General features: G+C 41.7%; 1 protein-coding gene and 1 long non-coding RNA gene across 2 annotated transcripts in view; both read left to right on the plus strand.

Annotated features, from left to right (window-relative positions):
- The window catches only part of ERC2 (ELKS/RAB6-interacting/CAST family member 2), a 937,761-nt gene that overhangs the window by 17,388 nt on the left and 893,740 nt on the right, over window positions 1–26,633 (plus strand). Inside the window, exon 4 of the mRNA XM_047691669.1 lies at window positions 13,862–14,655. Coding sequence (XP_047547625.1) covers window positions 13,999–14,655 — 657 coding nt within the window. The 5' untranslated portion in view covers window positions 13,862–13,998. The remainder of the gene's footprint in view (window positions 1–13,861; window positions 14,656–26,633) is intronic.
- LOC125078666 (uncharacterized) lies at window positions 19,794–21,040 on the plus strand. Its single transcript, XR_007120951.1, has 3 exons — window positions 19,794–19,961; window positions 20,218–20,309; window positions 20,868–21,040. It is a non-coding gene; the product is annotated as an uncharacterized LOC125078666 (long non-coding RNA).

The following is a 26,633-nucleotide window of genomic DNA, read 5'->3' on the forward strand; positions in this document are numbered from 1 at the left end:
TTTTTCCTTTTTAAAAAGATTTTATTTATTGTTGAGAGGGGGTGGGCACACGCACATGCACATGAGCGGGTTGAGGGGAGGGAAGGAGGGCACAGAGAGAGAAGCAGGCTCCCCTCTGAGCCAGGAGCACAACTAGGGGCTCCATCCCAGAACCCTGGGATCTTCACCTGAGCTGAAGGCACCACCTAGGTGCTGAGATGAGATACCTTAATAAAGAAATGATTTGTAGCACCCCAGGGTTGACTTAAATCATTGTATTGTAATTATTGGACTACGTAATGTTTAATGATTGTAATGTTAAGATGTAAGGTAATTGCAGGTGAGGTTTTTTTGTTTTGTTTTTTGTTTTTAGTTCCTTCTCCTTTATAAAACCTTAGTCAATTTGGAAATTAAATATACTTCAGGACATGCGACTGGCTCAGTCCGTGGAGCATGTGACTCTTGATCTTGGGGTGGTGGGTTTAAGACCCGCACTGGGTGTAGAGATTACTAAAAATAAGTAAACTTAACAAAAGAAACTAAGTACACTTCATATTACTAATTCAAATAGACAAAATTAATTTAACCACATTAACTAAATTACTGCTTGTAATAAGTGGGATAAACATATAAAAAACTGCTTCCTATTCTGGGTGGGTTCTTTGGCAGTCAGCTGCTCTACCCTGCCATGTACTGGGTGGTAACTTAGTTCTCCCATCACATTCTCAATATGCAACTTCTGCAAAACTTCGATTCACGCCGAGGAGCTTGACCTCCCTTACCTTTAACACATCATTTAGATTCCCAAGTCCATCTTTTTTCCTTTCTCAATGACCCAAGGTGATTCCTGAGGGTAGGGCTTGTTGCTCAAACACAGTGGGCATGGCTGCTGTGATGATCAAGGGTATCCTTACATTATTTGTTTTTAGAGTATTAAAATAAAAAACAACCTGAAGTTGTCACGAGATTTATAAATTTTTTTTTAAGATTTTATCTATTTGACACACAGAGAGAGAGAGAGAGCACAAGCAGGGGGAGTGGCAGGCAGAGGGAGAGGGAGAGGGAGAATCAGGCTTCCCACTGAGCAGAGAGCCCGGTTCAGGGCTCCCTCCCAGGACCAGGAGATTAAGACCTGAGCTGAAGGCAGACGCTAAACTGACTGAGACACCCAGGAACACCGATAGTTTTTTAAAAGAATTTATTTATTTACCAGAGAGACAGAGAGAGAGCGAGCATGCATAAGCAGGGGGATCGCAGGCAGAGGAGAAGCAGGCTCTCCGCTGAGCTGAGCAAGGAGCCCAATGAATGACTCAGTTCCAGGACCCTGGTATCATGACCTGAGCCGAAGGCAGAGGCTTAATGACTGAGCCACCCAGGAGCCCCTATAATTCTTTATACACAGCTATGAATCTGCCCCCTCTCAGTACTTGCCCAGGTTAAAAAAACTGGTTTTGGGGCACCTGGGGTGGCTCAGTGGGTTAAAGCCTCTGCCTTCAGCTCAGGTCGTGATCCCAGGGTCCTGGGATCGAGCCCCATATCGGGCTCTCTGCTCAGGGGGAGCCTGCTTCCTCCTCTCTCTCTCTCTCTGCCTGCCTCTCCACCTACTTGTGATCCTCTCTCTCTCTGTCAAATAAATAAATCTTAAAACAAAACAAACAAACAAAAAAACCTGGGTTTGTCTCTCTAGCACTACTCCGTCTTTCTGTCATAAGACTCTCCATCTGCGGCAGTACCCTGTACCCTAGAGAGGCTCTCATCTATTGCCAATGTTCCCAACACCCTGGCAGCCCTGCACAGTAACTAGAGTTATTGCTCATGGTACTTGAATAAAGGGGCTGTGGCTCCCCCTTTGAAATGGAGGATTTGGGTCTCTGGAAGGTCAGAAACCATATTACAGACTTGTTCTCTAGAAATACTGTTGAAGAGATTTGAACTAGGTGCTGTATTTCCTTCAAATATATTTTTATATTTGATAATTCACCCTTATCTGTGCACTTAGAGATTTTCTTGATGACTTATGTAGATATGGACTCTCATTCACTGTAATTTCAGTTTTTTGAGGCATTTCTTGAGTACCATTCAGCACTGCCTTGCACTTGGCCCTTGCTAAAGGCTCATGTGACTCCTTCACGGTAATCAGTCATATTTTTGAGAGACCCCAGAATTAAGATACTGCATTTATCTTCTCTTCTTTGCAGAATACATAGATGAATGCTTGTCTCCAAAATGTGCACATTGAAGCCCTTTCCCATCTCTTGCTGTTGATGGTGGTCCTTTTTTTTCCCTTCTTTTTTGGGAATAGCTTAAAATCTTTGCCAGGATTTTACCTTATGTGTGTGATTATATGTATATTCTTTTCTAGCAAAAGCCTATTTAGACATAATCCTTCATGTTGATTTTAAATGTAAAAAAATTTTTGTGTGATTGAGTTTTTAAGGACGTAGGGGTAGAGTTGTTATTCTTCTACCTTTCTGTCACTTTCTCTGGAACATCTGTTGACAGATGGAGAATTTTTTAGTGTGAACCCAATAATTCCTGACTATTCTTTTTTTTTTTTTTTAAGATTTTATTTATTTATTTGACAGAGAGAGATCACAAGTAGACAAAGAGGCAGGCAGAGAGGGAGAGAGGGAAGCAGGCTCCCTGCTGAGCAAAGAGCCCGATGCGGGACTCGATCCCAGGACCCTGAGATCATGACCTGAGCCGAAGGCAGTGGCTTAACCCACTGAGCCACCCAGGTGCCCTGACTATTCTTTTTTTGCAAGTTCACTATAGCTAAAGCTTTGCCAATTGACATTTTATGTTTGCAGATTAAAGAAAATGCACAGATGTTTTAAAAATGAATCTAAAAACCTATTTATCTCTTCGGTGCAACCAGCTTCATTTGTTACATTATGAAACTTTATGAGGCAATGAATATGTTGTTATAGTCAGTAGTATTATATTAACCATAATTGTCTTTTTATTTGATTTAGCATCTCAGCTTTTCTATTTTTACTGTTTATTGTTTGAAATTTTGCTGTATTTTTAACTTGTGATTTAGTTGTGTACTAGATTGCGGTCTATTCCTTTAACAAAGTTTTTAGGTGTTTCAGGTTTTAAATTTAATCCTTTAGAATAAATTGACAGAGTTTGAAATTAAAACTATGGAAATGGTTAATGGAGAGCGCAGTTAATTAATACATGGATATACAGAGTCCTTACCTTGTAGTACAGAACACAGTCAGCCTTTTCACGTAAGTACCTTACCATAAAATAGAGCCAAGGCAGCTGAACATGTAATCATGCTAAATCTGCGTATGGAAAACAGTAATTATAAAACGAGTTTGAGGGAACTAAAGGAGAGAGTGGTGATGTGTGGATGTATGTGTTTGAGTTACAGCGTGCTTCTGGGAGAATGATGGGAAAGCATTTTTTAAAATCTCTGCCACATTGGGACGCCTGGGTGACTCAGTTGGTTAAGCTGCTGCCTTCGGCTCAGGTCATGACCCCGGGGTCCTGGGATCCAGTCCCGCATCAGGCTCCTTGCTCGGCGGGGAGCCCGCTTCTCTCACTGCCTCTGCCTGCCCCTCTGCCTGATGTGTGTACTCTCTTTCTCTCTGGCAAATAAATAAAAATATTAAAAAAAAAATTTCTGCCACATCAAGCTTGACTCCCCCCCCCCAATTCATATCATTGTGGAATTTAAAATGATGGCTTATTATTGGGACTTTCAGTATCGATAGATGTGGAATATTGTAGCCTGAAGATGTTGGGAAAATGGCCATTTTTCTTTCCAGTTTTAAAAAATGGTTGATATCTTGATTGAGCAGTTTTGAATAGTAGGCTGAGTTTGTCTTTGCAGTGTCTGACGAGGCAAGCTTCGTGGAATGAGAGAATTCTAAGACAACTTGGAATTTCGGAGCCAGTGTGCCCTGTCTGGTAGCCTTGAGCTTATGACAGTCAGCTTTATTTGAGCATTAGCTGTGTGCTGGGCATTGTGCTAATTACTTTTCTTTTATTATCTTATTTAATCTTTCCCAAATCACTATGAAAAGGACTGCTATTATCCCCATTTATAGCTGAGAAAAGTGAGGATTGGAGAAGTTAAATAATTTGCTTAAGGCTGCACATCAAGAAATTAAAGATGTCTCTCCAATCAGATCTGATTTTGAGGTCTTTTCTTCCCTTTTTAAAAATACTATGTTGGGGGGCGCCTGGGTGGCTCAGTGGGTTAAGCTGCTGCCTTCGGCTCAGGTCATGATCTCAGGGTCCTGGGATCGAGTCCCGCATCGGGCTCTCTGCTCAGCAAGAAGCCTGCTTCCCTCTCTCTCTCTGCCTGCCTCTCCATCTACTTGTGATCTCTCTGTCAAATAAATAAATAAAATCTTTAAAAAAAATACTATGTTGGGGGGCGTCTGGGTGGCTCAGTGGGTTAAAACCTCTGCCTTTGGCTCAAGTCGTGACCCCAGGGTCCTGGGATTGAGCCCTGCATCGGGCTCTCTGCTCAGGGTAGAGTCTGCTTCCCCCTCGCTCTCTGACTACTTGTGATCTTTGTCAGATAAATAAATAAAGTCTTAAAAAAAATACTATGTCAGGGCACCTCGGTGGCACAGTCAGTTAAGCATCTGACTCTTGATTTAATCTCAGGTCGTGATCTCAGGTTTGTGAGATCAATCCCACATTGGGCTCCATGCTCAGGATGGTGTCTGCTTGGCACTCTCTCTCCCTCTGCCCCTCTCCCATCACATGCACAGGTGGGTGCACTCTCTCCCTCAAATAAATAAATAAATCTTTAAAAAAATTATTAAAAAACAAACACACTGGGTGGCTCAGTCAGTTGAGCATCTGCCTTCAGCTCAGGTCATTATCCCAGCCTCCTGGGAAGGAGTCCTGCATCTGGCTCGCTGCTCAGTGGGGAGACTGCTTCTCCCTATGCACCCTCCACCCCTGCTTGCGTTCTCTCTTTCTCTCTCTTGCTCACTCTTTCTCAAATAAAAAATAAAATCTTTAAAAATAAATAGATAAAAATAAAAAGCAAACACTATGTTTCACCTTCCTGGCTATGATAACAAAATTGTTATATCAGTTGTCATGGAAGTGATTTCAGTGAAATGATAAAAATGTCATAATATTAAACATGTTATTTCAAATATTCAAAACTGTTTTGAATCTCCTGTGTACCCTTAGATCTGGTCAGGAAGAGCCCTTGCACAGGGCCTCAGGCTCTAGAGGGCCCTCTCTGGCCCTCATCTGACTGGGTCTTCCCCGTGGGGGAGGAGTCTGCACTGCTGAGTGGCGGTGCCCACCAGTCGGCCTTCTAGGGTCCACTCAGTACCCATAGGCCTGAGACCTCCCTTCCTAAATGACCTCGAGCTGTCTTCCAGGGTCTATTTGGGCTTTTTTGCCAGGTCTGTCCTCCTGAGGAGAAATCATGCTACCTGTGTGTATACCCTTAGGCCTGGAGTTGCTGAGGGGTACCTATTTATAAAAGTATAGACCAGGTGTCAGCAAACTACTGCCTGTGGGCTGAATCCAGCTAAGGCTTGTTTCTATAAATAAAGTTTTATTGAAACACAGCCACACTCATCTGATTACAGATTGTCTATGGCTGCCTTTGTGCTGAAATGCAGAGTTGAGTAGTTGTGACAAAGACTGATGGCCCACAAAACTTGAAATATTTACTATCTGGTATTTTATAGAAAAAGTTGGCTGGCCTCTGGTCGAGACAGAGCTAGCCTCGTGTGCAGACTGCAAAATTCCTGTATGTGAGACCCTCTGAGGTGTGTCTAAGCCAGGGGTGTGGAGAGAAGGATGTTGGCTGGAGACAGGCCTGCCTCTTGCCACAATATTTTGGCTAGAACTTTGAAGAATCCAAGAATTCTCGGTTTAAAATTCAAACTTCACCTTCCACATTTTTATGTTTGTCAAAGAAGGAAGATAGAATATATTTTATTTACCAGTTTGTTAGCTTGTTTATGACTGTAAAATGTATGGACATATCATACTTGGGTGTCTATTTGTACCCTTCCCCTGGGCCCTACAAATGTTAGAAGAAATGTTAAACCCTGGGGTACAGGGTTAGGGTTTAAAGTAGGAGGCCACAGAGGCCCCAGTAAATAATCACATAAAGTAATATAGAATTATAAAGTGTAGAAGTGCTTTTGGGTCTTATATGGATTGTTCAAAAACCTTGCTCCAAATTTCACTTGTTCAAATTAAACCAAAAATGCTGGAACACACCTGCCAGCTTTGTAGGAAGTTCCAGATCTTTCATTCGAGGCTTCGCCTACCTCTCTACCTCTCCCTGTCTTCTCCCCTGACTCCCTACCCCAGAGTTACACTGCCCCAAAGTGAGGGGGATATGGCTATAAATCCCATACCTAAGTCCAGCTGTCCTGCTATATGATTGCATCTTTGAGCCACCAGGTGTTGCCATTGACACTGGTCTTCAGACAGAAAGATGCTATGGTCCTTGCTATATGGTCCCGCAAGGGAAGGCCAACCCAGTCTCTCAGTGGTCAGCTCAGCCACTGGTGTGCCTTGCATGGTGCAGCAGGTGTTGTTGGTGCCTTGCCCACATCGCAGTGCTCACGGACTGTACTTGGAACTTGGAACATGAAGGCTTTCTCATGGCCTCCATGCAGTGATGCAGGAAATGCCAGGGGAGCAGATGTCTGCCAGTGGTCATTGGGTATCTTACCCTTATGGAGGGATAACTGTGAGGCAGGCTTTACACTGTTCTCAGAGATCCTTCAGCAGGACTGAAACCAGTTTTCTGGAGCAGAAACGCCCTCGAAAATGTACCCCATATTGACTTCTTTCACTTCCATGTTTTAGTGCCAAATTCTCCCCTGAGTGCTTCCTGGAATTACCTTCTGAGTGAACCACCTATACTCAAATCCTTGTCTCAGTGTCTGATTGTGGGGAGCCCTGTCTGGAACACTTGGACCTCCTCGTGGCTCATATCCTCCTTGTACATAGCATTGTGCCCCACTGCACAGACTCCACACAGTATGGCATGGTGCCTGGGAGTTTCCCACCTCACCCACATGCTTTGCCCATACAGGCTTCTCCATGACTCCTTGGTCACTTGTCTTGAGTCCCCATCACCAGCCTGGATACCCTCTTATCTTGAGGTAATTATTTTGTTCCTGGAAGCTGTAGTGTTGCTTGTAAGCATGTTCATCTCCTTACTCTGGATCTTGGGCTTTGTGACTAGAGTGTCACTGACTTTCCTCCCTGAAGGCTCCAGAATCCTTTGTGCATATTGATTACTCTTCAGCACAGTTTCGTATTTTGCAAACCAAGAGTTTGAGGAGGTACAGCCTTGATTGGGTCTTCAATACTGTGAAAAAAAAAAAAAACAACCCACACTATGCTTTGGGAGAATGTAGTCAAGAGACCTGATTTGGATGGGATAGACTTGTAGAGAGTGTGCTATTGGATGTTGTGATCTAAAGTGATGACTAGGAATGAGACCTGAAGCTCTGAGTCAGGAAGGGACTTGATGCAACTGAACATCAGAGAGAAGACTCAGGCAGAGTCAGCGATTAGAATGGAAAGAAAGGAGGCTGGAACTGTTGGCATTGGCCAAATCTTGTAGGGCCTCCGGCCATGGAAAGGATTTTGGTCTTTGTCCAAAGAGCAATGAGATGCTTTGAAGGGCTTTAAGAGGGTCAGATTCGGGGGAGGTATTTTGTGATTAAGAATTGCACTTTAGAATGCGGTGTGAGACAGAAGGAGGAATAGAAGAGGAGAGATGCTTTTGGGGGGGGGTGTATGGGAGAGCTGAAGCCAGTCACATTGTTGCAATAGAGTGAAGACAGTAGAAGTGCAAACAAGAGAGCAGATCAAGACAGATTTTGGAGGCAGAATTGATAGGATTTGGTAACAGACTTGAACTGGGTGGTGAAGGAGAATGAATTATTTTCTAAAATATTTTAGGGGCTCAGTCAGTTAAGTGTCTGACTCTTGGTTTCGGTCTAGGTCATGATCTCAGGGCTCTGAGTTTGGGCCGCATGTCAGGCTTCCCACTCAGTGCAGAGTCTGCTTGATATTCCCCCCTCCCTCCCTTCCTTCTCTTCCATCCCCTCCCCGCCATTCACTCTCTCTAAAATAAATAAACTCTTAAAAAAAAAGATATTTTATATGGGTAAGATTGATAAAATGTAAATGCCTAGAGGGACAAACATGAAAAGAGGGAATCAGACTTAATATAAGGCCATTAGGAGTGGAGGGGACTGTGGCAAACTAGAGGTGGCATGGTCTCCCTTGAAGGGGTAGCTGCTGGCTGGCTCTAACCAGTTGTTGTCATGTGGTGAAATGGGTTTCATGGTGTCAGATTTTCGGGCTTTTCAGGAGATGCTGCAATCTGTATTCTAATGTGAAATGTCCGTATCTCTCCCTGTTGGCAACTAGATCAAAATCCTAAAGAACACGGGGCTAGCCATATATAACACATCTGCAGGCAGCATCTGGCTCCTGGGCAGCTGCGTCTTGCTTGAGATATTTTCCTACACTCTGTCTTCCTCTAGAAGAATTTCAGAAGTAACTGTACTCTGTGACACAAAATATTTTAAAATTTAGGGATGCTGAGAAGAAAAAAAAGGATATGTTAATTTGGGCTAAATCTTGGGAGATACTGATGATCTCAGCTCACACGGTCTGTCAGCAGGGCTCAGGTGATGGGCTGAGGCTGAGATCTGTGGAAATAAACTTAACCTAATTTAGAGCAGATAGCAGGAAGTGCTTTCGTCTTAAAATAGACCATTCCAGACCATGATAGTCTGAGACACTTGAGGTAGACAGAAATCAAGGCTCTCTCCACCTTGTTTCCCCCTGAGCTTAGAGATCAAGAGTCCATAAACCTTTTAAAGAATGAGTGGACGAGTGTATATTTTATTTATGAATCCATATACAATTAGAGAAAGTATTCATATAGGTTTATAATAGCATCTTTGACTTGATTTTGTTTTTGAGCCTTAAATGGAACTTACCCTCAAACTTTGAATTTTTTTCATGAGGTCATTTTGAAGTGAAAGGTGTCATGCAATTAATTTCTTTGGTGTTGTATTCAGCAGCATTTGTCTGTTTCTGTGCTTGGTTTAATCTAACTAATAATTTATCCTTATATACAACTATATAAGAAAGCAGGTGTTTTTAAGAGTTTACAAGAAAGCTCAATGACTGAGCCTATCTTGGCTTCGTAATAGTATTTGAAACAGTAAGAGCTTAACTTTGACCTTATTTTCTGTAATGCATTCATAGGTAGGGGGAAAAGCTTAGAAATGGTTACCTTGAAGTCAGTCATTGGAAATAGAAGGCATTATTGCATTATTGATTGCTGAATAAAGTTGATCTCTTTGCTGTCTCTCAGAGATTCATTTTACAGAATGAAAAAAAAAATTAGACAAGAATTAGGATAGATGAGAATTAGGAGACTACAACCCAAAAAAGCCCAAGTGTCAAAACAAAGTACCTAAAAATATATCAGGAGACTTAAACACAGCTGGGGGTGGGGGGTTTGTGAGTGACTCAGTAGAACAAATAAGAATCATGAGGCTTAGGAGGACATGACAGCCATGGGAACTCGCCTTGCCTTACCTTGTCAACTGGGCCTGCCTCATCTGTGAGAAGAACATCACTGTGTGTGCTGCAGCTACGTATAAGGGCAACATTGTTCCAGGAAACCATCCCACTCTTTGCAAATGTGGCGAAAGAGAGCAATTTCCAAATAAAGTTTCAGGTTTAGGTTGCTAATGATGATTTATTGTTAAGAAGATGTGTACTGGTAAAGAAATTATTCTGTTATCATTTTGATGGTCCCTGAAATTCCTCTTTGATTAATAGTTCTGTGGAATTGTACATAACTCTTGTCTGGTGTGCTCTGGGAGTAACCAACTTCTACCTGTTTCTTCATTTCTTAGACACACAGACTAATGATGATGGACCTGTATTCCTTTTGACATTCTGACTTCTCTGTTAAGTGTTTGCAAAATAAATACAGAATTATATTTATTTCTTATTCTAATAGGGTCAGAACTCCAACCAGTCATTATTTTGATCTTCTGTATTTCCTATCACTCTTCGGGTTGATTGGGCGGTCCTTCTATTACACAGTTTTGGCTGTCACTCATATGCCTAATTTTAGATGGCAGCTGGATTGGATGGTCTAAGAGGCCTGTCTCACCATTCTGGTGTCTTGGTGCTAGCTTTTAGCTGGGATGTTTTGGTTCTCCTTCTTGTAGCTCTCTTCATGTGATGTCTCATCTTCTGGGATTTTAAAAAATTAACATATAATGTATTTTTCAGGGATACGGGTCTATGAATCATCAGTCTTACACAATTCACAGCACTCACCATAGCACATGCCCTCCCCAGTTTCCCATCACCCAGCCACCCTACCCTTCCCACCCCCCTGCCCTCCAGCAACCCTCAGTTTGTTTCCTGAGATTAAGATTGTCTTATGCTTTGTCTCCTTCCCCGGTCCCATCTTGTTTCATTTTTTACCTCCCTTCCCCTCATGACCCCCCCAACCTTGCCTCTCAAAATTCCTTATATCAGACAGATCATATGATAATTGTTTCTCTGATTGACTTATTTCGCTTAGCATAATATCCTCTAGTTCCATCCACATCGTTGCTAATGGCAAGATTTCTTTTCGATGGCTGCATAGTATTCCTCTCTCTCTCTCTCTCTCTCTCTCTCTCTCTCTCTCTCTCTGTGTGTGTGTGTGTGTGTGTGTGTGTACATATGCATATATACATACACACATACCACGTCTTCTTTATCTGTTCATCTGTTGATGGACATCTAGGCTCTTTCCATAGTTTGGCTATTGTGGACATTGCTGCTATAAATATTCGGGTGCACATGTCCCTTTGGATCACTACTTTTGTATCTTTAAGGTAAGTACCCAGTAGTGCAATCACTGGGTCGTAAGGTAGCTCTATTTTCAACTTTTTGAGGAACCTCCATGCTGTTTTCCAGAGTGGCTGCACCAGCTTGCATTCCCACCAACAGTGTAGGAGGGTTCTCTTCTGGGATCTTTTTGTGTGACTTCTCTTTCCAGTAAGATAGCTTGGACCTTAAATCTCTGTTGTTTTTTTTAGGGCTGCTAGGCCTTTTAGAGCCAGGCTCAGAGCTGGAACAGTGTCACTTCTGCAGGAGATGCTGGTCTAAGTAGTCACAAGGCCAAACAAATGAAATAGAGACTAAAAAGACAATCTAAAAGATCTTTATTATAGAAATTTTCACACATACAAATAAACAAAAGAAAATGAAAACCATTTGGAATCCCACCACTTGATAACGTTTTATGTGTGTTGTCCCAGGCTTCTCTTTAAGTAGTGTGTATGTATGTGTGTTTTATGTAAGTCAAAAAATGTTCCCGACGAGTGTGTCATGAATATCTTTCCATCTCATTAACTATTCATGTTATGGTTACATTATTCTATCCACTGTCAGTCTGTCTCTTTCATCAGTAACTGAATCCTATTGTTGGAACTGTTGATTTGCCTTTTCTACAGAACAGATTATCGTGCAAAAATCTTAGATACAAAATGATTTTTGTGTATTTTCAAGTAAAATAAAATATAGCTCTAAGTAATGTAAACATTTGAAACTAAGTTCCTTAGTTAGAAATGAGTGTAACTCTTGGGACTTTTTAGGGAAAGGAGGAGACTTTATGGAAAATATTTCTTCATACTGTATATGAGGACTTTTTAGGGTGTAAAGCACAGATACCCCAAGTAGAATTGAATGTAATGAAAAAAGAAACTTATGAGCAAAGGTATACATTGTCTGTTGCTGCAGTAATGCTGCAGAACATCCAGCTGCAAAACATCATTGACATAATAAGAAGTATTTGTTTTTTCCATTAGTGTATGGGGCTCATTGGATATCAGCTGGACTTGCTCATGCCTCTGTGGTCAGCTGCGGGTTGGCTAGGCAGCTCTGCTCATCTTGAGTGGGCTTGCTTAAATGTCTTGGGGTTGGTTGGCTGTTGGCCAGGACACCTTGACTCTATTTCGTATTTCTCATCTTCCAGCAAGCAAGACTGGGCATATTCTAATTACTATTGCAGAGGAAAATGAGCAAGAAAGTAGATACACAAGAGCTGCTTTAGGCCTCTGCTTCCTTCACATATGCTACCACCTTATTGGCCAGAACAAATCATATGAGTGAACTCAGAGTCAGATTGGGAGGGCACTGCCAAGGACATAGATGCAAGAAGGAGTGATGAATTGGGGTCAATAATTCAGTCAGTCTGCCTGGCATGTGTAGCTAAAATGGTCTGGAGTAGATGTACCTTCAGTGAGTGCTGGATTCAGGGTATCAGGTGATGTCACTTGGTTTGATTTCATACTATCTAAAGTGTGGCTCTGGGGTGCCTGGGGGGCTCAGTTGGTTAAGCAACTGCCTTCAGCTCTGGTCATTACCCCAGGTCTTGGGATGGAGCCCTGCATGTATCTCCTTGCTCAGTGGAGAGTCTGCTTCTCCTTCTCCCTCTGTCTGCCACTCCCCTTGCTTGTGCTCTCTCTCTCTCTCTCTGTCAAATAGATAAATAAAATCTTGGGGAAAAAAAAATTTGGCTCTGCTTTCCTTTGCATTAGCTTCACTCCCTAGGCAGCCGTTTCCATATGGAGGTCCTCTGAAGCTCCATCTCAAAAGCAAGTAATTCTAGCTGCAAAAGAGCTTGTCTTTCCCAATTCCAACTAAAGTATGGTGTAACTCTTTTTGGGCCAGTGTGGACCACATGCCTATCCCTAACCTAAGGTCACTAAGGTAGTCAGTGTTAGAATAGAAATTTGAACCCTGGTTTGCCCTTCTCCAAATTCTGTGGTCTTAGTGTCTAAAACGTGAAGAAAAATAAAGTATACTAAACATATCCTCAAAGGAAGAGCGGGAGGCCATTATGCACCACAATAAGGCCATTTGGGCCCAACATTGAAAGGATAATCACAACTCTGTATCCCAGCTACATAAAATTCTTCAACAAAGTTCTTGAGTGACTATGACAGGGAGCTTCTACTACTCTTCTCCAGGGGGTATGGGCCCAGGAGCTCTAACATGGTCTACTATTCCCTTGTGCCATTTCTCTTCAGGTGTAAATTAGTGTGGAGTGATTATTTAGGTCAACCAGAATGGAAAAAAAAGTCCCAAAACACCAGCCTGAAAGAAGTGTGTGAAGGGAGAAAAAGACAGGACTACCATTTTCTCTGCTAATAGCATTTAGGATCTGGCTAGATATACAGGAGTCTTGATGGTCGAGCCTTCTTTTTTTTCTTCTAGCTCCAAAATGGCCAATAGGTTCACTCCTGAGCCAGTGCGAGTTGGTTGGTGGTAAACCCTCTAGAGTGTTATGTTGAGAAGAGTTCCTGCCTTAGCGGAAATGAGGACTGTGGTGGATTAGTGATGTCTGGAATGTGTACAGCAGTGAGAAGTAACAACATGCTTGACTATTATGTGACGTCCTAGGAAGAAAAAGCTTCTCAGAGTCACTGTCAAGCCACTTGTGTATGGGGGCCATGCCCCTAGGATGGAGTATTTTATAGCAAATTTCCCTATGATGAGGAATTCTATGGTGAATTTTCTGGAAGTCCCAGCTGTCACTTAGCACAAACCAAATGCAGAGCATCATTTCCTGAGGAAAAATGAGCTGCTTCTTTGCTCTGAGAACTTTTGAGCTTGCTTGGGATTGGGTGAGGGAAATAGATAAAATGTTACATGTAGTAAATAAAGTTTGGGACTACTTAAGAAAAAATGAATATGGGTGTGGCTATCTATTGTTCTTGTATCTGTCATTATCATCATTGACCTATCAATATATTTTTAAAAATACAATAAAGTCAGAGTTCTAAAGGAGTTTGTTTTGATTATTTTTTTTCTCATTTTTCAGATCCTCTGGAGTCATTTTCTGGAACAGACTGTGAAAAGAATGCATTGAAAATTCTGGCCAATAGTGGAAATACTGGCTTAACCCCCAACTTAGTATAAAATTCCTTCTCTTCAATAGCACCTCATAATAGAAGAAAAATGTATGGAAGTGCAAGAACAATCACCAATCTGGAAGGTAGTCCTTCCAGATCTCCTCGTTTGCCAAGGTCTCCTCGTTTGGGCCACAGAAGAACAAGCAGTGGGGGAGGTGGAGGAGCAGGCAAGACACTGTCCATGGAGAACATCCAGTCCCTTAATGCAGCCTATGCTACATCTGGACCTATGTACCTGAGTGATCATGAAGGGGTGGCTTCGACAACTTACCCAAAGGGCACCATGACTCTGGGAAGGGCCACAAATCGAGCTGTATATGGAGGCCGAGTCACAGCCATGGGGAGTAGTCCCAATATTGCTTCTGCTGGACTTTCCCACACAGATGTTCTTTCATACACGGATCAACATGGTGGTCTGACTAGCTCATCCCATCATCACCACCATCAGGTCCCTTCCATGTTGAGGCAGGTAAGGGACAGCACAATGTTAGACCTTCAAGCTCAGCTCAAGGAACTTCAGAGAGAGAATGACCTCCTCCGGAAAGAACTAGACATCAAAGACAGCAAGTTAGGATCTTCCATGAACAGTATCAAGACCTTCTGGAGTCCTGAGCTCAAAAAGGAGAGAGTCTTGAGGAAAGAAGAGGCAGCCCGAATGTCCGTTCTCAAGGAACAGATGAGGGTGTCCCATGAAGAAAATCAGGTAGGTTATGACTCATCTCTGTGTTTTTCAGCCTTGGCTTTTCACTGAGTAGTTGATGCTTTGCAGATGGCACCACGACCTATGCGGAAGAAAGTTCAGCATCATCAAGAAAGCTATGGTTTAGGACGTGTTTGACTTAGAGACTACAAAAGGTCATACAAGCAATATGAAATTATAACTTCTGATCTTATTTTCCATTAACTTTTTCACACTGTTGCAGAAGAGGGGGAATCATTCTTTATTGCCTAACTTTTATACTTGGTTTTTTTTTTCTTTTTCAGCAGTAACAACAGCAGCTCAGATGTACTTCCCTCTGCATCGAAGAGGAAAATGTTAATTTTTGCAAGAGTAGACACTTTAACAGCAACATTTAAAGAGCCACATTTGACTGATGAATTGATTTATTTTTGAAGTGAGAGCAACTTTATTTCTTTCTAGAATGAGTGGAGTTTATTCTCTAAACAGCAAACCAAATAATATTAAGTAACACTGGGTATTAAATAAGCATGTACTAGTGCAAGACACCTTCTTACTCTTTGATCTATCTTCCATGTTATAACAAGATTAGTTTTCCCTGTGTCTACTTTCAGTTACACCATTTCTCTGCTTTACAGACCTCAATAATTACTTATTGGCTTCAGAGTGAATTCTGCCATTTGGCTGAGCCAACAGCACCTTACTTTGGAAGGCCTGAGCCAGGCTTTCCAGCCTTATCTCATACCCCCTCCCTGTGCATCTCCTGTGTTACCTGCACTCCCACTTGGTGATTCCTGCACTTACTCAGGGTTTTACCCCTTCAGTTCTTTGCTCTTTCTGTTCCCTTTCTCTGGTAGCTTTCTACCAGAGTAAGGTTTCCCTTCTCTGGAAGCCTCTCCCTTCCTTTTCCCTTTTATAGTTGGCTAGTCTCCATTTCCAAATCCTACCTATTCTGTGGGGCTCATTTATCTGCTCCTGTTTTCATAAGGGCCTCGGAGTCTGACATTCCTGGGTTTAAATCCCAGCTTCACCTCTTACGAGTAGTGAGATAAGTGCTAGGAGATGGGGAGTAGAGTGCTGTGGCATTTGGTGGAAAAATTTCCAGGTATCATTTAACTTTCTGTAGAAATTTGAGATAATTCTAACTTGGCTGACCTTGTGATTCTTTGATAATTGGTCTTGATGTTGGCCTCACGAAGCTCTCTGCCTTTCTTGGGGTTGTCTACTGGCCCTCCTATCTGTTGCCCTGGATACCACCCCTTGGAGTCCAAGTATCTTTAGAAGCATTTCTGATCTTTGTGAGAATCTGTTCTTCATTCTCTTCTGTGTGTAGAAAGCAATCACCTTATCCTTTTGACTATCTGACAGAGTCTTTGCTGGTTTTCAGATGTGAAAGTGTGATTTTTAGTTGGAACAGAAAGTTTTGTTCTTCGGTCCTAAATCAAATTAATGCTCTTTACTATCATTTCTGCTTTTCCCCCCTGACTTTGCTGGTTCGTGATGTCTTTATGAACCTGTCACTGCTATGTGTATTTCCCTAATTCTGTACTGGTTTTCTTATTTAGTTGTTTTGGAAAAATGGTTCAGCTATTTAGGAATAATGCAAGTAATGACAAAAAAGTTTGAAAGCCATTCTTTAAACTATCAGCTCAAAAATTACTTTTATCTTATGTTGCTATCATTAAATTTTTTTTTGAGCACAGACTCTCACTTACACATGTATGTTTACTTATAAATTACATGATGTGCTATTATGCCAATCTATTATGTGTCTTTTCCGACACTCACACAGAATTAAATATGTATGGAAGTTGTTGACAAAATAAAATAAATGACATATTGAGGTACATTTTAATGTACAAACAAAACCTTCATGCTGTTGTAAAAGCATTTTAAACCCCTTGTCTATTTTGTAAGGGTTAGTTTAGTTTAAATATCCATAATCCTACTTAACTGTCCCAAGTTGCTGTAAGCCAGAAATAAGTGAATACTTGAGGAGGCTCCTAGTACCCCTTCCTAGTTCTGGAGAATACTATGATCATAGGCTACCTTAGGTACTATGGGTGCCCTATGATCATGTGACATATGATCCAGTAAAAGCTCCAGTGTTAACCTTTCTATTAAATATAATTAAAATGTAATCATTTTTTTTTAAAGATTTTATTTATTTATTTGACAGACAGAGAGATCACAAGTAGTCAGAGAGGCAGGCAGAGAGAGAGGAGGAAGCAGGCTCCCTGCTGAGCAGAGAGCCCGATGCGGGGCTCGATCCCAGGACCCCGAGATCATGACCTGAGCTGAAGGCAGAGGCCTTTAACCCACTGAGCCACCCAGGCGCCCCTGTAATCATTTTCTTTTTTAGGCTAAAAATGCAAAAGGAGGAAGCAGCATGGAGAGTTTGAAAAGTCAATTTACTTGCAGTATTAGGTAGTATTACAAAGTAAAGAATATAAAGATTGACAAAAAGCAAGTTATTTTTTAAAAATTGAAGCACTTCTCCTTCTCCTGTGGGAATTATGTCAGGATCTGTTTTAGGAGTATATGAGTACCTATTGGTCAGGATGGGGTAGATCCTTCTGCAGCAATCAAATCTCAGTGGCTTAACACATCAAGGTTTCTTCTTATTCACTGGAAATTTGAAGTAGGTCAGGTGACTCCAGGGCAGCCCTCCTCCAGGCAGTGACTCAGGATTCAAGCTTTCTGCATCTTGGCACATGGCTTCAGGAGTTGTCACACCAGAGGAAGAGGGTGTGTGGAGATGGCACATTGGTTCCTCAGTTCCTTGGGCTGGAAGTGACCCAATTGCAAGGGATTGGGAGTTATAGTATAGTCCTCTCTTTTTTCCAGGGAGGAGAGTAAGATACGAAGGACATCTAGAAATTTCTACCAGTGGGGTTTTGGTATTTGTTAAAAAGTGGAGCTAGATGGAATAAAGCTTGGGGAACAATCTAGACTCCTGCTGTTGCTGCTGTTTCTATTATTACTACTACTGCGACCAGTATACCTCTTTTGGGGGCTTACTATGTGCCAAGCATTGTTCTTGGGAGCTTTGTGTATATTAGCTTATTTACTGTTTGCATTAGTCACCTTGAGTAGGTGCTAGACTTTTTCTTGTTTTGCAGATGAAAAACAAATGTAGAGAGAATGAGCAGCTTGACTAAGTTCACACAGCTAGTTAATGAGAGCTGGCCTTCAAGGCTTTGGTCTAGTTCATGGAAATGTCTAGGACTTAACTTATGTTCACCTACTCCTTACAGGAACACTGAACTGTGACTGTAATCTTAGTTTAATGGGAAGATTGTATATGTTAGATGAAAAAAATGACTTGTTCTGATAGAGTGACTAAGAATATGATTTAGTTTAATGTATTTTTATTCCTTTTTTTTTTTAAGATTTTATTTATTTATTTGACAGACAGATCACAAGTATGCAGAGAGGCAGGCAGAGAGAGAAGGGGAAGCAGGCTCCCTGCTGAGCGAGGAGCCCAATGCGGGACTCCTTGACGGGCCCTGAGATCCTGACCTGAGCAGAAGGCAGAGGCTTAACACACTGAGCCACCAAGGTGCCCTAGGATTTTTATTCTTTTTTTTTTTTTTTTTTAAAGATGTTATTTATTTATTTATTTGTCAGAGAGAGAGGGAGGGGGAGAACACAAGCAGGCAGAGCAGCAGGCAGAGGCAGAGAGAGAAGCAGCCTCCCTGCTGAGCAAGGAGCCCAATGCGGGACTCCTTGACGGGAACCCCTGGGGACCTGAGCCAAACGCAGCAGCTTAACCAACTGAGCCACCCAGGTGTCCCTAGGGATTTTTATTCTTTTTTTGGAGGGGGGGGGATTTTTATTCTTAATTAGGAATTTATTTCATTTTCCTAGAAGAGGTTTTTTTCCTGTTTAGAATTCCGACCATTTACCATTACTGACTGTAATTTCCCTTTAGAGGAAAAAATCATGGAAAATTTTTCTATAAGAAAGAAAAAAATGTGAAGCCAATGGGGAACATTTGACTGTGGTTTCTTATGCACAGCAACCAGAGACTGCATCTACAAATGTAGTTCAACCAGTGTCTATTTGGATAATTAGAAGTTTGCTAGCATAAATTCAGGTGATCTAAAACAATTTGAACTATACTACGTGAATACAAATGGGAAGCAGGTCCATCATAGGGTAGAGGTCAGGAAGCTCAAGTGCTCTTGTGTATGAGATTCATGGTTCTGTGTACTTAATGGTCAGTAATACAAACCTTTCACTCTTATGTGCAGTGTTGAAGAGGGAAACCACTCATCAGTTCTTTTGCACTATATTTTGAAGTTCTAGTGATTCTGTCCAGGGGAGGTGAACCCAACTCCTGATCAAGAGAGGATGTTGAACACCTTTCCTGTGTTATAGAAAGGGCAGGACATTTGCAACCTTGGGGGCAATTGGGTAGGGAGCTGTGACCACATATCATACAGGCAAAGGATAGATACTCAGGTTCCGGATGGGTATTCCATCCCAGACACCTATCCAGACTCCTCACTTCTATCCCCTAGACTCTCTCCAAGGTGCTAATTCTCAGCCACGTAGATCTGCATGAACAGAAATAAATTTGGGACCACTAAGAGTTGTAGTATTGGCATTTGGAATCACTGGAATGCATGGATGCAGTTACCCTTATGTTATCACTTGTGCTTTTTGCTTCATGATGTACTTTCGTGAATGGAGGAAGAGGGTGGTGGAGTATTATGATGGCTAATTCTTTGAAATGGTGTGAACCCATAGCCTCTGCTCTCAATGTCACCCCTGTAGACTGATTTGGGGAGAGGTGAGAAGAAAAGATTTGGAGTGGGTGTTTGGCTGCCACTTGAGGTAGCCCCCTTATTATTTGTAATAGCCTGTGGAGTTGGGGTGGATATTGAGGGCAGGAGAATCCAACTCCTGGAAAGTTAAGTGACCTAATTTTCTCTTAAAGTTTATACAATTGTCTTTTCTTTACCCCTTCATTCTATTTACTTGCATGATAGAGATCAGAGAGGGAAAACATGATAGAGAAGAAATTTTCAGAAAGTTCATAAGGACTTATGTCTTGCAGTTTGATGCGTATAAGTTATTGACTTTTCATATTCCTGGATTTTTTTGGGTACTTATTAACTTTATATTTCTAATAGATTACTTTTTCTAAATTAGATGTGTATTAAGTAGTTTTGAGATGTTTTCCTAACTTGTGCATGGCTAGCCAAGGATCTGCTTGAATATAAATAGCATCACACACTGGGAGATTGTACTCGATCTAATATTTACCCATCTTGTGCACGAAGAAGTGGGACAAGGTCACTGGGAAATGTAACCTAAGAAGTGTAAGTAAACCTGCCTGGGGAGTTTATGGCTTTGAAGCAATGGTTATGTGATCATTTCTATTTCTGGCTTAACACAATAGGAAATAATCTACTCTAATCAATATTAGTATGGGGTTTTGATGAGTTTTTTTTAGCTAGTGTCAACGTATGATTTTTTTTGGTTCTCATTCTGAGCTTATAACTTGAACAGGTCGAGATAGGTCACGTTTCCATGTTTCTTTTATTATTGTTTTTTGTTTTATTTGATTAACTCTAGGGCCATTTCAGCAGGGGTCATTAAACTCTGTTCTGAAATACTGCTGTCACTGGGAGTGTCCAGATACGAAGAGCTGTGCCAGTTGGAAGAAGGTGGTAGAATTCATTCTATTTCCTGTTGGGAAGATGGCGAGGTAGCTGCACTGTGAAGGGGGCATCCACTAACAGTTAAATGCAGCCGCAGTCCCCTTGAGTACCGGGTGTTTGTGAAATCAAGGACTCAGCCTTGCAGTGTCCAGGTCCATCCAGTCTGGCGATGGGACTTAATTATATTCACTGTTCAGATAGACCCGTTTTATCCCTGTGCCTTCTTTCAGACTCCATCCCTCCTGCTACTCTGAATCTGAGATCCATTGATCCATCAAAGCCACCTTTCCAAAGTTTTTCCAGGGAAGCAATACTTTCCAGAGGGGATTTCCCAGTCAAATAACTTGAGAAATGACATACTAGATACTCCTATCCTGGAAATCCATAATGCATAATGTTATGGGTTGAATTATGTTCCCCTCTAAATGATATGTCAGAATCTTAATCCCCTGTAACTCAGAATGTGATTTTATTTGGAGATAAGGCCTTTTGAGAGGTAATCAAGTTAAAATGAGGTCATTTGGGTGGGCACTAAGCCAATATGTCTGATGTCCTTACCAAAAGGGGAAATTTGGGCACAGACATAAACATGAACAGAGGGAAGACCATGTGAAGAGACAGGGAGAAGATGGCTACCTATCATCCAAGGAAAGAGGCCTGGATTCTTCCCTCACAGTCCTCAGAAGGAAGCAACCCCACTGATACCTTGATCTGGATCTTCTAGCCTCCAGAACTATGAGGCAATAAATTTCTGTTGTTTAAGCCACCTGGTTCGTGATTCTTTGTTATGGCAGCCCTAACAAACACATACGATATATCAGCATGTGAAATGAAATGCTCTAACTCTTGCAGTTAAAAAAATGATGATGATGATTATTTTTTTTAAAGATTTTATTTGCTTATTTATTTGACACATAGAAAGAGAGAGAGATTACAAGTAGGCAGAGAGAGAGAGGGGGGAAGCAGGCTCCCCGCCAAGCAGAGAGCCTGATGTGGGGCTCGATCCCAGAACCCTGAGATCATGACCTGAGCTGAAGGCAGAGGCTTAACCCACTGAGCCACCCAGGCGCCCCTAAAAAAATGATTATTAAGAGGACACTTGGGTGGCTCAGTTGGTTGAGCAGTTGAGTGTCCGACTCTTGATTTTGGTGCACATCCTGATCTTGGGGTCGTGAGATTGAACCACGTGTCAGGCTGCATGCTCAGTGGAGAGTCTGCTTGAGATTCTTTCTCTGCCGCCCCCCTCCAAAATAAATTTTTAAAAAAAGGAAAAAAAAATCTATTAAGTTTGCTTAACCCCAGCAAAGACCATGAAACTTTATCTTAAACCGAGCATCTATATATTGAGCTGCTGTTGCTGTAGTAATGCTGTGTAACAAGTCATTCCAAAACCTAATTGACCTAAAAAGATAAGCATTTACCTCTCCCTCATGTATCTGCAGGTTGGGTGCAACTTAGTTGGGCAGGGCTGGACTTTTGACACCAGGCTGGAGGTTGAAAGTTGGCTTCAGATATGTTCTACATGTGTCCACATTCTCCTTGGGACAGAATCTATTCAGTAATTCCTCTTATGATGGATCATAGATGCCAAGAGTCCAACCAAACCACACAGAACACTTTTAAAGCCTCTGCTTATATTAAGTCAACTCACATATTGCCCAAAGCATGTTACATGGCCAAGCCCAAAGTCAGTGGGGTCAGGGGAATATACTCCCTTCCAAGTCTCATATATATATAGTTATATAGGCTAACATATGGATGTTATTTTATACACACACACACACACACACATAGTTTAATATATATTTTTAATAACCTTATTTGTCATAAAGTATAAATATTCTTTAAACTAAGCAAATAAAGGCCACACTTTGGAAAAGACTGCTTCAAGAGTAGCTCTAGAAGCAAGATATTAAGTTTGAAACCTGTGAAGGCAGATGGCACATTCAGTGTAACCAGTTCCTTCAGTGGCTGGGCCTTTCAGAGTGCCCTCATGATGCCTATTTAATGGCTCAGCATCAGGCTTCTTTCTCCCTTTCTGCCTCATGTAACTGGCCAATGAAACCCAAGTGGGAGATTCTGGGAAAGCTTTTTTTTGTAAATGTTACCAGCAATGTTCCTTCCCCCTTCTTCTTGTCTTAAGTGTTGATTTGTTGCCTGGGGCTGTGACAGTTGTGTAGTAACCATGAAAGAAAGGCCATGCCAAGCACAGAGACTAAAGCACAGAGACTATGTCTTACCTTCACTGAGCACTTGCAGTAGCACCCACAGGGACTGGCCTCCAACCTGCTAGTCATATGAGAAAATAACCACTAGTGGTCTAATTCACTGTTGGTTGGGCAGCTCAATACCTTCCTAACTGATAAAATAAAAAATTATTAATTGATAATATTTTTCATAATAATTACAAGTCATGATAACCAGAAAAATAGGTGCATTTCAGTGGAGTGAAATGAGATCTTAAAGGACCTTACACATTAGAATGAAAAAACCTACTTACTAATAGTATTGGGCAACACTCCAAAGTAGTGACAGAAAAGTTTTTAAGCCTATATAGATGTGGGGTTCCTGGATGGCTGAGTGGGTTAAGCCTCTGCCTTTGGCTCAGGTCATGATGCCGGGGTCCTGGGATGGAGTCCCGCACGGGCTCTCTGCTCAGCGGGGAGCCTGCTTCCTTCCTGTCTGCCTGCCTCTCTGCCTACTTGTGATCTCTCTCTCTGTCAAATAAATAAATAAAATCTAAAAAAAAGCCTATATAGATGAAAAATGGAGACTTATTAGTTCCTGTAATGAAGTTGCAGGAAGGCTTGGATATGGAACTTGGGGTTGACTAGATCCAGTGCCTCAAACTGTAGCAGGATTTTGTCTCTCACTATTGTTCATCTCTGGTTCTTGATATCTGCCTCCATCTACGTGTAAGCCTCATTTTTGTCTTTGATGTGTTGGGTGGTCTTGGCTGCCTGTACCCCAGGGTCATAACTGAAGGGTTAAGGGATCCCTATGTCTTTACTTCCCATTTGGAAAATTTGCAGGACTTTGGTCTCACCTTAGTCATATCCTGCCTCCAGGACTTGGTGAGTGTGTACAGCTGGGGCAAGGGATAGGTATGTGAGAAGGGGTTACTGTGACTGGTGAGCCCTTTAGATTGCAGGCATTGGGAGAGGGGAGGTTCTTTACAGGAACTGAGATGAAGGACAAAGGGATGCTGTAGGAAAAAAACAGACTTTTATTGCACTGACTTGAGTTGTCCTTAGTCACCTTCTTTCTTCAAATATCTTAAGGGTTCATAAGTCATATTAAGAGACTGAGGGGTGCCTGAGTGACTCAGTCGGTTAAGTCTGACTCTTGATTTCTGCTCAAATCATGATCTCAGGGTCATGGGACTAAGCCCTGTGTCAGTTTTCTTACTCAGTGGGGAGTCTACTTGAGATTCTCTCCCTCCTTCCTCTGCCCCTCCCACACTGTGTTCTCTCTCTCTCTCTCAAGTAAATAGATAAATCTTAAAAAAAAAAAAAAAAGAGACCTGGGGTGCCTGGGTGGCTCAGTGGGTTAAAGCCTCTGCCTTTGGCTCAGGTCATGATCTCAGGGTCCTGGGATCAAGGCCCGCATCAGGGTCTCTGTTCAGCGGGGAGCCTGCTTCCCCCTCTCTCTCTGCCTGCCTCCCTGCCTACTTGTGATCTCTCTCTCTCTGTCAAATAAATAAGTAAAAAAAAATTAAAAAAAAAATAAATAAAAGAGACCTGAGAAATTAAGTCAATCAAATGTCATTTAGGTATATAACTTTTTTTCATTTTAACTCTGATTTAAAGTAAGAGTGTTTATGTATGCCTTCCCCAATGTTGCATAGGCACACAGATTTAGAACTGCATAATATAAACCAGTTTAGCACCACAGCATAACTTGAATTTTGGAAGGACATGTCCTGAATTTTACAAGGAAACAACAACAAAAGTTCACCTTCCTCATCTTGAAATAGTCTTCAGCTCTTCAGAGAACTGTAGCTTTTGTCTACCTTTCCAGAAAGGTGGAAAAACTTTGGTCCAGACTTAGGCAATGACCAACTTAGACTGAAACCACAATTTTAAATGGCTTTCCTGGGTAGGTGAAAACTTCCTTTGGTTCTGAAGATAGATGAGATGGCACAGAGCCAACAGTTGATTTCTTTGTTTGCTAGAATGTAGGAGAATGATTTGAAGTGAGCTACACACATCTTTGTCACAGATGTCAGCTGTTTTGCCTCCGTAATCTCTTGCAGTCAGCCCTAGAATCAGCCATGGGCACTGCATTAGGAGCCTTACAGATTTTTTATTCCCAGGTTTTATTTTATGAAAGACATGGCTAATGGGGGGAGGAATATAAACATTCCTATATGCTGGACCTTGGGAGAGCTAAATGACTTCCATCTTCCATTTTCTCTCTGGATCATTTTATTTTGGCGAAGGGGTAGCAACAGCACACCAGGAACTAAAGAAAACATTTTGGAATATTTCAATGGATAGATTATTTTAGTTTCACTTGTGCCAAGGCACTTTTTGAAACCAAGCTCTAGGGGGAGAAGGCAGAGGGAGCGGTCACCCTCAAAAAATTCACTGCCTAATAAAATTCCCTACAGACAACATCCTCAGAGGATTTTAAGAAGCAAGTCTATGTTGACAGGAGAAAAGTAACAGAGTGATTTTATTGGCCAAAGCAGATGGGGTGGTTTCTGAACCTAGCCTCCTCTGGCCAGAGTGCAATTTCAGTTTCTATAATTAGTTGCAGGTGGAGCTCTTGTGTTGCTGTTTAGGAGTCCACTGACATCTGTGTGCAAATTCCCACCACCCCCAGTTGGCATTTGGACTCAATAAGTGGTTTTGGCTTTGCAAGAATATAGAAAATTGTAAATCTATTTCATACACGCGCGCGCACACACACACACACACACACACACACACACACACTCACAGCTGCTCTAAAGGTCAGATTCTGAAAGCTGTGGAAAGCATTTTCAAAAGTTTGGGAAGTAGGTTTTAGGCAGAGTGTGGGCATGTAGCCAAGAGCTAGGGCAGTTCGACAAACAGAAATCTGGCACGTTCTATTTCTCTGTGAAGCCAGCATTTGTTTATATCTTGGAAGTGATGTGCAGCGATTTTGTTTTCAGTGGGAACATTCTGGAGAGAAAAAGTACAGCTACTTCCTGTCTTATAAACCAATGGCTGGGGTTGTACTGTCTGGTTTGGCTATGTACACTGCTTAAGTTAACTTACCTGTTCTCAGGTGAGGGCAATTTGCCTTCCAAGGGACATTTGGCAAAGTCTGGAGACATTTTTCGTTGTCACTACTGGAAGGGGTGACATCCAGTGGGTAGAGGCTAGGGATGTTGCTAAACAGCTGAAAGTGCATAGAATTGAGCTCAACATTATCTGGCCAAGAATGTCAATACCTACAATGATGAGAAACCCTGAGTTAATTGGGTGATTACTGTATCTTCATTTTTTTTAATACCTTGCCTACACTCAATTCTTTTACTTTGTGGAGTGATGATCAAAATGTATGTATTTATGCAAAAATATTCATATAAAAGGTAAAACCTGATTCAACATTGTGTGGGAAAGAATTAATTGTAAATGATATCTTTTTTTTTCTTTTTTCTTTTTTTAAAAAAATAATGACCTGGACTAGTAACCATGAATCTTCAAATACCTTGATTCTTTTGGAGGTGGATATTTGGTAAATAGAGATTAATCTTTTAAGGAAATAGACAGATTTCCTTTAAGGAAATGAACTTTTTTTTTTTTTTTAAAGAGAGAGAGAGGGAGATAGAGAGAGAGAAGGTGGGAGGGGCAGAAGAAGATATAGAGAATCTTAAGCAGACTCCACACCCAATGCAGAGCCCTACACAGGGCTCGATCTCACAACCCTGAGTTCATGACCTGAGCTGAAATCAAGAATCATACACTTTAACCGACTGAGCCACTCAGGCACCCTGAAACCTATTTTTTAAACCATCATTTCTTTATAACTTTACTGGCTTTTTTTTTTTTTAAGATTTTATTTATTTGACAGAGAGAGGGAGATCACAAGTCGGCGGAGAGGCAGGCAGAGAGAGAGAGAGAGAGAGAGGAGGGGGCAGGCTTCCCACTGAGCAGAGAGCCCGATGCAGGCCTCGATCCCAGTACCCCGGGATCATGACCTGAGCCGAAGGCAGAGGCTTTAACCCACTGAGCCACCCAGGTGCCCCTTTACTGGCTTTTTATGGTGTTTTTTGACTATGTCTGATACTGATCTTGGAAAGGAAAGGGAGAGAGAATAAGCATTTTTTAGCTCCTATTATGTATCAGGAATTTAGTA

This window comes from Lutra lutra, chromosome 1 (assembly GCF_902655055.1).
Source record: "Lutra lutra chromosome 1, mLutLut1.2, whole genome shotgun sequence".
NCBI lineage: Eukaryota > Metazoa > Chordata > Mammalia > Carnivora > Mustelidae > Lutra > Lutra lutra.